The 13387-nt window shown below is 37.2% G+C and overlaps 1 protein-coding gene across 3 annotated transcripts in view; it reads left to right on the top strand.

The window, feature by feature from the left end:
* The window catches only part of ARID4A (AT rich interactive domain 4A (RBP1-like)), a 62386-nt gene that overhangs the window by 36107 nt on the left and 12892 nt on the right, over positions 1-13387 (top strand). For 2 of the 3 annotated variants that reach the window (XM_010847678.1, XM_010847679.1), the window contains exons 16-20: positions 2189-2439; positions 4891-5088; positions 8922-9006; positions 9824-10025; positions 12101-13243. In XM_010847678.1, the coding sequence (XP_010845980.1) occupies positions 2189-2439; positions 4891-5088; positions 8922-9006; positions 9824-10025; positions 12101-13243 (1879 nt within the window). The remainder of the gene's footprint in view (positions 1-2188; positions 2440-4890; positions 5089-8921; positions 9007-9823; positions 10026-12100; positions 13244-13387) is intronic. The other variant, XM_010847680.1, reaches the window with a different exon arrangement.

Below are 13387 nucleotides of genomic sequence, written 5' to 3'. Positions count from 1 at the left end.
ACTGGAATTCCATCACCTCCACTAGCTTTGTTCATAGTGATGCTTTCTAAGGCCCACTTGACTTCACATTCCAGGATGTCTGGCTCTAGGTCAGTGATCACACCATCATGATTATCTGGGTCATGAAGATCTTTTTTGTACTGTTCTTATGTGTGTTCTTGCCATCTCTTCTTAATATCTTCTGCTTCTGTTAGTCCATACCATTTCTGTCCTTTATGGTGCCCATCTTTGCATGAAATGTTCCTTGGTATCTCTGATTTTCTTGAAGAGATCCCTAGTCTTTCCCATTCTGTTGTTTTCCTCTATTTCTTTGCATTGATCGCTGAGGAAGGCTTTCTTATCTCTTCTTGCTATTCTTTGGAACTCTGCATTCAGATGTTTATATCTTTCCTTTTCTCCTTTGCTTTTCGCTTCTCTTCTTTTCACAGCTATTTGTAAGTGAAATTGTATTTAATAAAAGACATGACGAAGTCATCTCTTGTATTTGCTCAGAAACCATTTTTTAAAACTGTCCATTTTACTTAGTAAGTGGCACTTTCTGGTGAATTTCATGAAACCTCCAGAGTACTTTGTTTCTTTTCTTAATTTTTAAAGATTATGGTAAAGAAACATGACATTTGTCATCTTAACCATTTTTACATGCACAGTTCAGTGGCATTAACTATATTCATATTGTCTTATAACCATCACCATCATCTATCTCCAAAACTTTTTTCATCTTGGGAAATTGAAACTCGGCCTGTTGAAACTCCTCATTCTTCTCTTCCCCAGCCTCTGGTAACCATCAGTCTACTTTATGTCACTATGAATTTGACTACTCTGGATATCTCATATAAGTGGAATTAGATAGTACTTGTCCTTTTGTGACTGGTTTATTTCATTCAGCAGAAGGTCTTCAAGGTTCATCCATGTATGGATTAGAATTTCCTTCCTTTCTAAGACTGAATAATACCCCATTCTATGTATTGTGGACATACTTGCTTGTCATTACATAAAGAGCTTCCTCATCTTATGTAAAATATCTGCAGACTATTGCATAGTATTGATGTACCATAAATTTACCTTCCTCAAAATTTTCTCCAGTTTTTTATGATTACAGAAAGTACTGCAGTAAATATACTTACAAAAATGTCCTCCAAATTTATCTAAATATAGAGACTTGTAAAAATGTCCTCCTTATTTATCTGAATACAGACTTCTAAAAATGAGATTTCTGGGACAAAGGTACAAGTTATACAAATTTCAAATTTTATGGATAACAGATGCTTTCATTCATTTACCTACAAATTCTTAAAAGAGTACCTGCCCATGTGCCAGACACTGTTTAGATCTGAGGTTATAGACGTGAGTAAGACAAAGACCCTACCCTCATGGAACTTAAGTTCTTTTTTTTCCCCCTACTGTTGATGTTCAAATAGTACATAGTCAGGAACTAGGCAAAACATTTGTTAAACTGAGATAATAATTGTAAAGTATTCTAGTGCTCCCAAAGTTGTTGGCTCTTTTTTTCCCTTTAATCCTCACTTTATTTCAAGTAGGGGGGAATTCTGCCAGTGTGCAGAAGTTGACTGGAAGGAGAATTTAGGAGAAAATGAAATGGCTCAACAGTTTCCTGGTCAGTTGAGCATGCAACTAGAGACTGGATAACAGCTGCTGAGGTTTTAACAAGTTACTGCTGGCCTAGTGAGCTCTCTAGATGCAAAGAAATAAGCTCACTTTTCGGGCATTAATACAATTCAGTTATTTTAAAATACAGTGATAATGTAAATTTTATCTTAGTAAACAATACAGTTAGAGATGAAAGAACTTCAGAAAATTAAGGGACTGATTTATTTTTCTTATTAACATATCATTGCCACTTAGATAATTCTTAAAAACTTTTATTGTAGTCAAGAAGTATTAAAATGAGATAAAATAATATAGTGAACACAGGAGAAAATTTTTATTTTTCATGTAGTATGTAGCCAGGGGACGTAATAGGTTTGGACATAAGTAATTTACACGGGTTGATTTTTTACTTTGAGAGGAAGCAAAAAGTACACAGGAGTTGACGGGTTATCAGTATCATGTCTCAAGCTAGAAAGAAGACTAGTCATTGCCATGATGGTTTAAGAAAAAGATAACATTTTTCTATATTTTTTCCCCTTTGTAGTGATAATTCCTTTAAAGTTTTCATCCTTTCTACTAGGGACGAAGGAGAATTGCTCGAGATGCAAATTCTATTAAAAAGGAAATTGAAGAAGAAAAAACAGAAGACAAATTAAGAGAGAATGATACAGAAAATAAGGATGTAGATGATGACAGTGAAACTGCAGAGAAGAAGGAAAACGAACTACTACTGGGGAGAAAAAATACACCAAAGCAAAAGGAGAAGAAAATTAGAAAGCAGGAGGATTCTGACAAAGACTCAGAGGAAGAGGAAGAGAAAAGCCAAGAGAGGTACATTATCTTACGTTTGTTCTCCAGAAACGCCTGTCTGGGGTGCAGCAGCGCTCTGTTCCTGCTTAGAGGTTCAGGTTTGAGGGAATGCTTTCTTATTGGGACTTCCATTCCTCTTGTCTGATGAAGGTGAGACACATTGTGAAGATGATGTGTATCGCCTTTCGGAATTGGAGAATATACTGGTCGCACCATTTTAATAGCACTTGTGCCCTAAACAGTGGCCTCAAAGAAGGCTGCGCCACCCAGTCAAAAGAAAGGTCCTGCAGTTGACAGCAGGGAAGGGAGCTGGAGAAAAATGGAGGAAGTGGACAAGAGGAAACAGCGACAGCAAAAATTCCATTTTAAAAAAGGTACAATGTGGGAAAGCTAACAAACACATGGGTGCACAGTACTAGCAGATGTTTCTGTGTGTTAGCTTTATCTAAGACAGTTTTCTTTTCCAAGTTATTATATTAGAATAAGTGGCATGCACCCCTGATTCTAGTTTGGAAAATTCATTCTTGCCCCACATCACATTGAATTTTGGCTTTTTAATGTTCATCCTGTTTGCTGTTGAGTGAAAACTGTTGTTTTTTTTCATGTATTATACACATATGGACTGAATTGACTTAAAAATAACCAGAGATTAGGCAGTCCAGCTAGATCATGGTAATGTCCAACGATGTTTAGTGGCCATTTCTTTATTGTCAAATGGATTTACTAATTTTTAGACACTACTAAAAAATGAATTTTAACTCAGCAACAGCATAACACACTTACTTGTGTAGATGCTCTCCTCCAGTTATTTTTCAATGCTAAATTTTCTAGAAATTTGAGTTATTAGGCAAAATTGAGAAAAGTGGCCTGCTGTTTCCAACTAGTGGCTGACACCCATCTGAAAATTAACCGTTGAAAAAATAACTGCAAAAATAGTAATGATTGGTGAGTGGGAGAGGTAATTTTATGATTCAGCATAAATAGGTACAGGAGCATTCACAGTCACGTGTGAATTAGAATAGTGAGTAAAGAAAGTTCTATAGTGAAATACGATTAGGATTAGGGAAAGTAGGAGGAAATAATTGGAATTGAGTATAATGATAGAGTGTAGTAATTCAAATATTTGGACAGTAAATTTAATAAGGTAAGGTAGACTATTTAAAAAGTAAGGCCTAACTATAGTTTGAAGATTTGTTAAAAATAAGCATCAAAATGTGTATGTTTTATAGTATGTATGTAATACACACTATATATATGCACATATATATATACATACACACCACGTGCTTTAAAAAGCCTTTATAATTGATATGTAAATAGAATATTTATTTTAGAGACATAAAGTTTCACAGACTTGAATATGAAGGACAATATTTCCTTTTATTAAATAAAACTGAATATACAAACAGTCTGTATTCTCATTTAATAGCAGGAATCCTGGAAATAGCCTTTTTTTTTTTTTAATCTATAGAGACTTCTGTTTTAAGTAGTTTTTTATGGTGTTTTGAAATTACCTTATCAGAATATAATTGGAAGGTGCCCTTGTAAAGAAAACATTCCCACTGCTAATGAGTTGTCAAAGTTTCTTCATGTTGGGTCCCCCAGTGATCCCTAAAATAATGCCCTGTGTTTATGACAGAAGATAGTAACTCCTCTTAAGGTTTTTAAAACTCCTGTGCCACTAGAGTGATCTTTGATGCAAATCTGTTCTGAATATTTGCTGGGCTAATAAAGAATGTTTGTTTAAAAATATTACAAATACTTGGACCTCCCTATGTGAATCTCCTTTATATATGATTATCAAAACAAAAACTGATGGGAGATGTGTAAAAACAAATAGGAACCGATGTAAGATATGCAAAACCTTCGTTCTTCCGGTGCTATCCCACAGTGATGACAAAACACCTAACACCCAGATGTCTGTTGTTTCTTCGTGAGGGTGGGGAAACCTTTATAAACTAGTTTAAAAGAGTTACTAAGGTAGTTAGCCCTTGTTCATTATTTTTCCCACCAAAAAAGTCTGGGTTAAGAACCACTCTGAATTGAGCAAAAAGTACTAGTCAAGTAGACAAGACATTTCAGTTGCAGAAAGTTAGAAACTATCTTTAGGTCATTTTCACATACAAGGTGGCGCTTGAATCCTAAAGACTTCTTCAAAGCATGTTGTTGTAATTTTGTTTTATCAAAAGTGATTTATTTGATTCCACATCACCATTAACTGTGATGACTGACTTGCCTTTAAGAAGTACGGATTTACTTTTGGTACAGTGCACCTTGTCATAATAAATCAGTTCCCTACTAAGTAGTCTATGAAAATCTTCTCCTTCTCCTCCTTCTTCTCCTCCTCCACTGACATGTTATGAAGGTAATAATTAGGTTGTGACTCTTCTACATGTTGGATTCTTTTAGCATATATTATTTTGTTTTCCATTAAGTTATCAGTAGCATTATCAGTGTTATAACTTACTGCAGGGAAGAAACTGAAAGCAAATGTGACTCTGAAGGGGAGGAAGATGAGGAAGACACAGAACCCTGCCTAACAGGCACCAAAGTGAAAGTAAAATATGGACGGGGGAAAACGCAGAAGATCTACGAAGCCAGTATTAAAAGCACTGAAATTGATGATGGAGAAGTTTTATACTTGGTACATTACTATGGATGGAATGTCAGGTAAGCAAGAAATGTATTTTCTTATTTTGAAATTTGTTTTTGGTTCAGAAAGATCATTTTTAATGTTTTGAAGAACGAAAGCAAATAGTATATATGCACTTACACAGCACACCTTGCATTTGAATTTTCCAGGACTTTGAAATTCCTACTATTTTACTTCCCATGTCAGTACATCCAGCCAGAGATCACCAGGATCACATCTGTACCTGAACAAACTGGGTTTGCTACTCATCTGCAGTAAGGGAGGACACCTGACTTAGGGAACCATGTGGCATGTCAGTTAGAGGGTGGGTCATGAAAGCTCAGGGTACCACCTTTGGGAGTAGCAACAGCTCAGGGTTCTGTGGAAACATCCTTTAGAGAGCTGGACCCATGGCTCCCAACATTGCAAGTGGTTTTGCTTGTTTACTTATTAAATTTATCAGAAATCAAGCCTGTATCAAGCACTGTAATAGGTTTGAATTGGAAAATTAATAGATAAGAATGTTAGATAAGACTTAGATCTGAGCTTCTGTTAGGTGATTTTAAGAGGGTTTAGGAAATAGGGCTTTGCTCTAGACTGGATGCTGTCAAGAAGCAGAGGATAATTCTGATTGGTTATCTTAATCTTACCTGTAAGAAGGGAAGACTAAACCAAGGTTAATGCTATCTTTGGACTTCCCCCCAATGGCTCAGTGGATAAAGAATCCGTCTGCAATGCAGGAGACACAGGAGATGCAGGTTTGATCCCAGGGCCAGGAAGATCGCCTGGAGAAGGGAAAGGGCAACCCACTCCAGTATTCTTGGCTGGAAAATCATGGACAGAGGAGCTTGGCGGGCTATAGTCCATGGGGGTTGCAAGACTTGGACACAATTTAGCGACTAAACCACCCCCCAACTACCACCACCACCACAATGCTGTCATTGGTAAAGCAGTAGCAGTCTCTCAGGGTATAAAGGATGTTTGGTCATTTTTGTGGCCTGGACAGTGTTCCTGTTTTTTTTTTGTGTTGAGACACAACTGGGAAGTGGTCTTTTTTTTGTCTTGATACATCATGGTCATGCAACAGACCTGTCTGATATTGATGTTCTGTGAAGTTGTTTATGTGCAACAGGAGAACAACATGCCCTAGCTGTGAGGGCCAGGACGGCTCTGTAGCAACAGCAAGGCCCAGCTAATAGTACCAGGCCAGTTGCTGGATGTCAGGGACTACTTTTCTCTCTATTCTTTAGGAAGTTTTGTGTGTTCACTGTATCTGCGGGCCCTGTAGTTGCTTGGAGCCCAGATGTTCCAGAATTTCCCTACATACTCAGTTCCCTCATCTCTGAGTTGGGAAATACAGAGAATCTACTTTATAGGGATTTTTGTGAGAAGTAGTGCTAATTATATTAACATGAAAATTCATATAGTTAGTGCCTGGCACTTAGTTAAGTGCTCAGCAAACGTTAATTGTTTTCTTTAGTGGGGGCATGTTTGGCTTCTGTCCTCTCACATCATTTTAAAAAGAATATGGATTGACTGAATAGCATATAAAACTTTAAAATTTCTTGCAAATCAAAACCACAATGAGGTACCATCTCACTCCAGTCAGAATGGCTGCTATCAAACAGTCTACAAACAATAAATGCTGGAGAGGGTGTGGAGAAAAGGGAACGCTCTTACACTGTTGGGGGGAATGCAAACTAGTACAGCCACAATGGAGAACAGTGTGGAGATTCCTTTAAGAACTGGAAATGGAACTGCCATACGATCCAGCAATCCCACTTCTGGGCATACAAACTGAGGAAACCAGAATTGAAAGAGACACATGTACCCCAATGTTCATCGCAGCACTGTTTACAATAGCTAGGACATGGAAGCAACCTACATGTTCATCGGCAGACGAATGGATAAGAAAGCTGTGGTACATTTACACAATGAAATATTACTCAGCTCTTAAAAAGAACGCATTTGAGTCAGTTCTAATGAGATGGATGAAACTGGAGCCCATTACAGAGTGAAGTAAGTCAGAAAGAAAAACACCAATACAGTATATTAACACATATATATGGAATTTAGAAAGATGGTAACAACGACCCTATATGCAGGACAGCAAAAAAGACACAGATGTAAAGAAAAGACTTTGGATTCTGGGAGAAGGTGAGGATGGGATAATTTGAGAGAAGAGCATTGAAACATGTATATTACCATATGTGAAATAGATGACCATATGTAAAATAGATGACATCGAACCAGTCCAAGTTCAATGCATGAAACAGGGCACTCAAAGCTGGTGCACTGGGATGACCCATAAGGGATGGGATGGGGAGGGAGGTGGGAGTAGGGTTCAGGATGGGGGGACACAAGTACACCCGTGACTGATTCATGTTGCTGTATGGCAAAAACCACCACAATATTGTAAAGTAATTAGTCTCCAATTAAAAATAAATAATTTTAAAAGTAAAAATTTTAAAAAAAACTTTAAAATTTCTTTTCTTTTTTCTCAGGTCAGCTCTTGTACCCTTCACATTTCTGCCAACACTAAAAACAAACTTTCTTGTCCATCTCTCAGTAGTTTTGTATGTATTGAATTCAGGGATAAAGACTACACTTGACAACCTTAACACATCTCCCTACTTTGCACGTGCAGCCCAATGTAGCCTTCTTTTCTCCTCAGAGTCTACATAGTTCACAACCATCCGCTTTTACTTACCATCAGTGTGTCTGTTCTGTTGTCTAGACTATCCCCCTCCTAGCGTCCTTCTCTTTTTATCTCTTTAAATTTTTTACTGTATGACTCTTAACAGTCATTTTATTATACGATCATGTTTGTTCTAACTGGTTATCTTCCTACCTAGCTGGAATTCACATGGTTAATAGTTTTTCATTGGCCTTCCACCCTGCTAGATAGATACTGGGATAATGCATGAGAAGATCATGTTTAAACCATAGTGTAGAGTCATGGGACTGGGTCAGCTGAACTTGTGCCTATTGGAACAGGGTCCTTCTTTTGCATGGGTTAATGGTGATTGGGTTACAAAGTGAAGGTGTGGTTTGCATCACTAGGGTGCAGTTCAAAGCAAGGACTGCCTGTAGTTTTTTTCTTTTTTTTTTTTTAGCTAAAATGTACAGATTTTAGATTTTGGTTCATCTCTATAAATACCTATAAATATACATTAAACATATAAATTATAGGTAGCTATATAAATATATACTTATATAATGTAAAAGCTGTTATTTAGTTCTAGGAGGTTTAATTTCTTATTTGCCCCTGATTAGTAACTTGGACTGGCTATATTAAAATCTAGAAGTTATGTCAGTATTATGGGAAAGGGGAAAATGGGTTTTCAGAATAAACTTAAAATACCTCTAAAAGAAATTTCAGTTTTAGAGGTGTACAGTTCAGAATAAAATTTTTTTAGAAATACTGGAGGCTAGAGAGAGTTCTGGAGGAAAAGAGTTGAAAAGGACTTCATAAACTAATCTAGAACTCATCATACTACAAGTTTAAATTTATCTCACTTGTTTTGCATTATTTGGTTACAGAATCAGCTTATTTAATTAAGCTCAGATGAGTGGGAGTTGTGGGGAAAAAGGCAGTGCAAACAGCCTTGAATCCATTTAGTTTGCCTACCCTATTCTCCCTCTTAAACCTGTCTGCCCTGATAAACTCTTGCTGTGCCCTGTTGGTGGCAGGTACCCAAAACACCCAGTGCAGCGCCTGGCACACATACTGCCAGCAGGTGAGCACCCGTGCCCTTCACCTTTCTGCCGACATAGAACTCGGCCCTCTTCAGTCCTGTTGTTTGTACTTGGTGACTACATTTCAAATAAGGTATTCTTGTGAATTTTAAAATATATTCTTTATTTTAAGGTATGATGAATGGGTAAAGGCTGACAGGATAATCTGGCCATTGGACAAAGGTGGACCAAAGAAAAAACAGAAGAAAAAAGCTAAAGTATGTATACAGGTGCTATATCCTTTAGATAACAGTTGTTCATATTGTATTAATACTGTGTTTTTTATAAAACTTGTTTTCTCATATAATCATTTTGAGTCTTTCAAAGTAATTGTGAGTTTGCCCCTTAGGCCCAGAAGCTAAAAAGTGAAAAATATGAACACATTTCCACACTATTTCAGAAAAGGTAAAAACCAGCTTCCCTTGGGGCACAGGCTTCAAATGCAAAGGCTTACGAGGTTCTCTAGAAAAGTGGTAAAGTAGGACTGAGCCCGGCAAAGAAGAGGTTATGTCCCTCGTCTAGAGAGGATGGAACCAACCACTCTGCTGTGGATGCAGGCTCAGGCTTGCCAGATTTTAGAATTTTTTTTTCTCTCAAGACAAGTATATTTTTTAAAAAGTAAAATCTGGTTTTTAATTGTGGAAGCTAGTACTAAGTTTTAAAGCATACATTGGCTATATGTTCTAGCCTCATCCACACCCTCAATTTTCAGCCTTTGCTGTAGAGATGATGACATACCTTTCTTTTCCTCAGGAAATAGTAAGAGACAAGGGGAGAGCTGAATAGTATATAGCTCTCTTACGTGCTGCCTCTGACCTTCACAATATAATTGCAGTGTTACCATGTTGAAGTTGTAGAACATCATACTCATTTAAGTACAAAACATTAGAAAACTATTTAATTTTAATTTTTCCATAACTACAGATTACGAGTTGATGTAACTACTCTTTTTCAGTTACAGTTTTCCTTGGCAAAGTAGAGTATTTATTTTTCATAAAGGTACTATTTCTCATACACTTTATTGTTGTAACCTAGAACAAAGAAGACAGTGAAAAGGATGAAAAGAGGGATGAGGAGAGGCAGAAGTCAAAACGGGGACGACCTCCTTTAAAATCTACGCTTTCGTCTAACATGCCATATGGTTTGTCTAAGACTGCAAACAGTGACGGAAAATCAGGTACCAGAAGTGCTCGAAGCAATAGGCCAGACAGCTCACCTCTGTCAAATGGAATGGAAGGTGCTCAATTTTGAGGATCGTTGATTTAAAAAAAAAAAAATCAATCATATAAATAATAAAACCAGTTGTGTGAGAGATTCATAGGAAGTCATCTAAGTTTTTAATACATGATTTAAATTACAAAATTTGATTTGAACAAAATATTTATTTTGCTGTACCCTATTTATTTAAAATTCAGTGATATCTTACTTAGGAGTACCTTTTCTTGACAATATCAGAGAAATATTCTATTTTAATAGAGCACGGGTTGACAAGCCAGTATGCCACCCTGTCCTACAAAGCATGTACTGGTGTCTCCTGTAATCCACTGCTGTTCTGCTGCTGCTAAGTCACTTCAGTCTTGTCTGACTCTGTGCGACCCCATAGACGGCAGCCCACTAGGCTCCTCTGTCCCTGGGATTCTCCAGGCAAGAACACTGGAGTGGGTTGCCATTTCCTTCTCCAGTGCATGAAAGTGAAAAGTGAAAGTGAAGTTGCTCAGTCCCGCCCGACTCTCAGTGACCCCATGGACTGCAGCCCGCCAGGCTCCTCCGTCCATGGGATTTTCCAGGCAAGGGTACTGGAGTGGGTTGCTATTGCCTTCATCTAGGATCTTCACCATTGCTGTTCACCTAGGATCTTTCAGTAAAGCTGAGACTGTTTTCAAAGAGAGCACAAACTAAAGTGGTAGACACATGTTTTGGGATGAATATAAGTGAACATATTTTATTCTGCATTTACGTTTTTTCCAACGTTTCTACTTTTGTATAGTTTTCTATGTAATTTAAGAAATGTTAAATATAGAAAATGTTCACATAAGAATTTTCCTCCCTTGAAAACTTCTGAACCACAGGATTGCCATGAATCCACCATGTGGAGCTTTTGTGCAAGTTAGAAAGGGCATCTTTCTTCCCCTTTACTGCCATCTGCTGGAAGGCTGACGTAATACACAAATGCAAGATTTCCACAAAGTTGCAAATGCTCTTAGAAGCATGCACATGTACAGCCTACAAAATTATACATTTTTTTGCTAAACTGCTTCATAAAAGTAAAAAACTACCTTTTTAAAAAATTGAGACAAAATTCTAAATTCTGTATATGATAAAACCATAAAATAAAACTACATACCTTTTCACTTAAAAAGTACATTTAAGCTTTCCTTTTTGCACTGTAAAATATGAGCACCATGTGGGCAGAATTCTTGTATTTTACAACTTCTATATCATCTTATAACATTATTTATTATTTAAAAAATTCTCTGACTTAAAGAGAATGTTTTTTTTTTGCAGAAAGGTAACTGGCCTATACTTTCCTTTCTCTTAATCAGAGGAATATTTACATTTTTGAGAATTCAAGCTTCTCATTTTTATACATCTTTTCAGAATTAAGTAGAATGTCATACTCCTTTCTAAGGACATAAAATGGGCATTCCAGATTTTAATCAGTACCCTCTCAAATCAAACCACTTCATATGTTAACTTCATATTTCAGTACTAGTCCTTTGATTTTTCTAAGGGTTGCTGCTGCTGCTGCTGCTAAGTCGCTTCAGTCGTGTCCGACTCTGTGCGACCCCATAGACGGCAGCCCACCAGGCTCCCCCGTCCCTGGGATTCTCCAGGCAAGAGTACTGGAGTGGGGTGCCATTCCCTTCTCCAGTGCATGAAAGTGAAAAGTGAAAGTGAAAATGAAGTCGCTCAGTCGAGTCCGACTCTAGCGACCCCATGGACTGCGGCCCACCAGGCTCCTCCGTCCATGGGATTTTCCAGGCAAGAGTTCTGGAGTAGGGTGCCATTGTCTTCTCCGTTTCTAAGGGTTACTGTAGCCTAAATATGATACTAGTAAAAATTGGAAAAGAGCCCTTTTACAGAATTGAGACAGTAATATTTTTCTATGTAATATATTTTCACATGGAGTTTATTTGAGATCTCCCCTCCCCCATTTTTGGCACAAATATATGGTTTATTTTATATGAGAAATTTCTACAAGGAGGTATTCAGAGGTACATGATTAAGAGTTTTGTCTTTGGCAGAATTTTTATTATAAATTACATTGGTAATTAAGTAGAAACTTGTGTAATATAATATTTTCTCTTGCAGACTCCTGTTCATCTGATAGTGAAACAGAAGACCTTTTAGAAAAGAATTTGATGAATGAAGAACTTTCTCCTGATATTAAAGAAGAATTAGAAAAAAATGAAAATTTAAATGATGATAAGCTAGATGAAGAAAATCCAAAGACTGCTCCACATATATTAAAAGAAAATGATAGGACTCAAATGCAGTCTTTAGAAACCTTAAAGTTAGAAGCTGGAGAGAATGAACAAATAGTACAGATTTTAGGAAATAAAGTGGAGCAAGAAGAAGTTAAGAAAGATGCAGAAAAATCTCCTAAAGGAAAGGGAAGACGAAGCAAGACAAAAGATCTTTCTTTAGAAATTATAAAAATTTCATCATTTACCCAGGATGAAGCAGGAACTGAACCTCATATTGATGCTCAGAGTCCAGAATTTTCTTCTTTAGACAGTAAAAACTTTTCTTCTGCTACTGAAGATGAAACTGACCAATGTGCAAAAGAAAAAAAGTTGAAACGAAAGATCCTGGGACAGTCATCACCAGAGAAAAGAATAAGAATTGAGAATGGAATGGAAATGACAAATAGCATATCTAGCACATCTCAAGAAAGGACCAGTGATTGCACTGCATCTGAGGGAGTGAAAAACTTAAATTTTGAACAACACTTTGAAATAGAAAATGAAGGAATGCCATCATTAATAGCAGAGCCAAACCAGTGCGTTCAAGAATTGACTAATGAAAAATTCGATGGTCCAGCAGAAGAAACTGTAAATACCCCGCTAAAGGAAGAGGAGGATGCAATGCCTCTGATTGGGCCAGAAACCTTGGTTTGCCATGAAGTAGATTTGGATGATTTGGATGAAAAGGAGAAAACCAGCATTGAGGACGCAGTAGTTGAAAGCTCTGAATCTAACTCTCTTGTTTCTATTCCACCTGCCCTACCTCCTGTAGCACAGCATAACTTTTCAGTAGCGTCACCACTTACTCTCAGCCAAGATGAGTCTCGAAGTATAAAAAGTGAGAGTGACATAACTATTGAAGTTGACAGTATTGCTGAAGAATCTCAAGAAGGTCTCTGTGAGAGGGAGTCAGCAAATGGCTTTGAAGCCGGTGTTGCCTCTGGTACCTGTAGTATAATTGTTCAAGAGAGAGAGAGCAGAGAGAAGGGTAAGGACTTCCTAGGGAGAAAATCAGTCTTTATGTTAAAATTCAAAATTAGTATGCTAAGAGTTTTAGGAGCTTTGATCTGTTAAGTACCATTCCCTTCCTTCTTTCCCTCCCTCCTTCCTTCCTTCTCTGTTTCCCTCCTTC

Source organism: Bison bison, unplaced genomic scaffold, assembly GCF_000754665.1.
Source record: "Bison bison bison isolate TAMUID 2011002044 unplaced genomic scaffold, Bison_UMD1.0 scf7180017864254, whole genome shotgun sequence".
Taxonomy (NCBI): Eukaryota; Metazoa; Chordata; class Mammalia; order Artiodactyla; family Bovidae; genus Bison; species Bison bison.
Note: the sequence above shows the minus strand (reverse complement) of the source record. Positions and strands in the feature narration are given on the sequence as shown.